Raw genomic sequence first — 3,686 nt, forward strand, 5'->3', positions numbered from 1 at the left:
TTAATGCGCTCCATTGTTATTTCACTGGAATTGAGAATTTTTCGCTGGGGACGAACGTATTCGTCTTTTGCTATCATAGAATTGAAAATTTTCATATGACTACCAGGGACTTCAGCAGCTTGCATCTTAGGGAATCCGGAGCCTCCAGCATCTTCCTTCTCAGGCTTAAGGGCCAAAACTCCACTAAAAATTATATGAGAAAATTGTTAAAACTCCCTACTTAATAAATCATTTTTCCTCCTCAATTTCTACATAAGAAAAAGTTTATTTTTACTATCTACATACAAACTTTTCTTCTATGCAACTCACTAAGTTTAAAAGAAGGATTTTAAATTTACAAAACTTCTCTTATTTGAATTAGGTCACATGATTTAAAAGAAAATTTTAAAAGTTTTAAAACTTTTCTTTTTTTAACCATCCACATGGTTTTTTAAAAGAGAATTTTAAATTTTCTTTTTTTATAATAATGTTTAAAAAAGAAAATTTTAGAAGTGAAGTTTTAAATTTTAAAACTTTCCTTTTTTTAACATCCAAAAAGGAAAGAGAGCTTGTAAAATTTTATAAGTGGATTTCTTCTCTTATAAAATTTTATAAAAATTATTTATTTTTATGATGATGTTGCTGGCCACCCTTGCTTGGTGTCCAAGCAAGGAGTCGGTATTAAAATCAATCAAGAGGAGAAAAAGGAAAAATAAAAGGGAAAAGGAAAAACAAGAGGAAGATTTTATTTTTTTTAAAACTCTTTCCTTATTTGCCTTGGGCAAGTATTATAAAAGAATGAGAGGGGATGTCTCATGACACATCAATTCTTATTCTCTTGTTGGTGCTCTCTATTGTGGTCGGTCCTCTCTCCCTCTTCCTTTCTCATGCTCTCTTTTATTTGTTGTGGTGGTGGCCGGATTTTAGAGAAGGAGGAAGAAGGCTTTGGGTGGTGTTTATCTTGGAGGATCGTCGCTCACACAACATCCAAGGTGAGGCGAGGAATACGGTAGAAGATCTCGAGGTTTTTAGCATACAAAGAAAAGGTATAACTAGTAATTGTTTTCCGCATCATGCTAGTTATTTTTCTTTGTAAGAATTCCAAACACAAGAGACATTAGATTCTAGTTTTTCAAATTTGTTATTCGAATTTGTTTTTTTTGTTTTTCGAATTTGTGATTCGATTGTTCCTTTTGGTTAAACCTAGAGTTATATAAGGAAATTAAATATTAGCTTTCCTTAAAAGGTTTTGTCTAGGCGGTGGTGGATAATCTCATACCCAAGAAGGACTAGTGCCTCGTCATACAGTACTAGAAGGTAATTTTAAAAATTAATATTTAATTGAATTTATAACATAGGTGGATTTGAATCAATAGTATTAAGTTCCGCTTGCGATTCAAGTCTAAACGATTAAGAACAGATAAGTTAAATTTGTAATCAATAATATTAAGTTTCGTTTGCGATTCCTAATTTAACTTCTAAAGAACATAATAGGTTATTTAGGAAAGGTTCGACATTTATACAAATTTTTTTGTACAATAAAGACTTGGTCATAACTCAACTAAAAATTATATAGATAAAAAATAACACTTCATACAAAAATTTTAATGTTAAAAATTAATTTTAAATATTTATTTTATTTATAACATCACCCTTACTGGTCCCACCATCGACTATTTTTATTGCGCTCCATTGTTATTTCACTGGAATTGAGAATTTCCGTACTACTACCCGGGACTTCAGCCGCTTTCATCTTAGGGAATCCGGAGCCTCCAGCATCTTCCTTCTCAGGCTTAAGGGTCACAACTCCACTGAAAATTATATGAGAAAATTGTTAAAACTCCCGACTTAACAAATCATTTTTCCTCAATTTCTACATAAGAAAAAGTTTATTTTTACTATCTACATACAAACTACATTAATATATTTAATTGTCTTTTATTTTTTTTTATATAAAAAATTTAACTTAAATTTAATATATTAAATTAGAATTTAGTATATATATTTTCTATCCAATTGAATATAATTCTTTTTCCGTCTTCGATTAAGAACTCATCCCAATCGATTAACTTTGGATAAATCGATTGGTCAATCGATTCAATTTAAATCAATCAATTTATTTTAAATTAATCTATTAGTATGATTCTTAATTGATTTGTCAGGTGAAAAAGAATTGTGTTTAATTAGATAGAAAATATATTATATTTTCTTTAAATAGAATGAGGGATAAGAGTAAATAATTTTTTACATGCTGACATGAGAAAAAAAAGTATAAGTCGATTTTTGTCCAATTTTTTTTTTAAAAAAAAATTATTTCATATATAAATTTTAATGTTAAAAATCAATTTTAAATATTTATTTTATTTCTAGCTTCACCATTACCGGTCCCGCTGCCGACTTTTTGTACTGTACTCGATTGTTACTTCACTGTGATTGAGAATTTCCGTACGAGTATCAGCAGGTTGGGGAACTCGCATCTCAGGAACTCGCATCTGAGGAAGGCATGGATGACAGGTAGTGTCATTTGATCCTGTAATTGACTTGATGGCTTCGCCCATCTCATTTTCTAGCTCCATTTTAAACTTCCCAGTATCAAAGTAACCCGAGACCATCACCGTCCCCAAGCTCTCGAAATAGAATGTGTCGATATCAGGCGTTTCTTCTTAAGTTGCCGAAGGAAAGAGAGGTGTTAATTAAATGTCCATATTGACATGATAATCACAGAATACAGGCTATAATTTTAAGCAAGGAATCGGCCACGCACCTTTAAGCTTTTCTAAGACACCTTTTATCTTTTCGAAACAGATTTCCGAATATTCAACCTCAATCATCAAGAGTCTCGGCAGCTGCTGCGAGAAAATATAGCAAACGCAGTGTTTTCATGCATGAAACTTATCACAGCTATGCATATTCCTTACACACAAGCCAAGGAAAGGATTATCATGAACCTAGCTTATTTAAACAAAACTCGATCGCTAGCTACTGTCAAATAACAGCTAATTTTAGGATTTAATTATTTCTGAAAGATGAGTGAGAACTCTTCACCTCCTTCATCTCGTTACTAGTTGGCGTGAAGGGCCCTGAAGATGGCTGGGAATCGCCCACCTTCTCCATTTCGTTACTTGATGGATGATGAGAGTAAATTAAGGGAGAGTCCCATCCCCTTATTTATAGAATTAATCATCTTATAGGAAACTTCCTACTTAAGTAGCTGAAGTTTGACCCAGAACAGTTAATGAGAGGAAGAATAGGTTAATTATTCATGTAATTAACTAAAACGCGGAAAGGTGAGCATGATCAAAACCAAGGCAAGGAAAGGATCAAGCAATTCACAAGGAAGCGGAATTATTCAAGTCATTCAATGAATAATTCATTTACTTTTCAACTCAGGTAAACTTCCTTGAAGCTTCCAACTGAGAGACGGTAATTGTCAACAGCAACCGAGTTTAGCGCATCTCCTCTTATACGATTAATTCGATCAAATTGAATTGAATTGAATTAATTTGACTTTTCCGATCAAACTGATTAAAATTTATTTTATTTGTGTGATTAGGTTAATTTGGATCAGTTTAACATTTTCAACTAAGTCATCTCCACTTAAACTTTTCTTTGGTTTACGTTCCAAAAAAGCATTATCAGCAGACTCATTCTCATTATTTTACTTCTAAAAAAAAATCTGCATATTCAGTGACACAAAAAGAGTAATT

General features: G+C 31.9%; 1 protein-coding gene across 2 annotated transcripts; it reads right to left on the reverse strand.

The window, feature by feature from the left end:
• Window positions 1–1,482: 1,482 nt before the first annotated feature.
• On the reverse strand, window positions 1,483–3,130 carry LOC121983936. 2 transcript variants are annotated; one of them, XM_042536757.1, is made up of 4 exons: window positions 3,025–3,130; window positions 2,744–2,825; window positions 2,362–2,641; window positions 1,483–1,790 (listed from the first exon to the last, which is right to left on the reverse strand). In XM_042536757.1, exons 1-4 carry the CDS (start codon window positions 3,091–3,093, stop codon window positions 1,634–1,636), a joined length of 588 nt encoding a protein of 195 aa, XP_042392691.1. In that variant the 5' UTR covers window positions 3,094–3,130; the 3' UTR covers window positions 1,483–1,633. The 2 variants fall into 2 exon arrangements, with proteins under 2 accessions (XP_042392691.1, XP_042392611.1); XM_042536677.1 differs by having other exon boundaries at window positions 2,744–2,828; window positions 3,025–3,117.
• Between the last annotated feature and the right edge of the window lie 556 nt (window positions 3,131–3,686).

Source organism: Zingiber officinale, chromosome 1B (assembly GCF_018446385.1).
Source record: "Zingiber officinale cultivar Zhangliang chromosome 1B, Zo_v1.1, whole genome shotgun sequence".
NCBI lineage: Eukaryota > Viridiplantae > Streptophyta > Magnoliopsida > Zingiberales > Zingiberaceae > Zingiber > Zingiber officinale.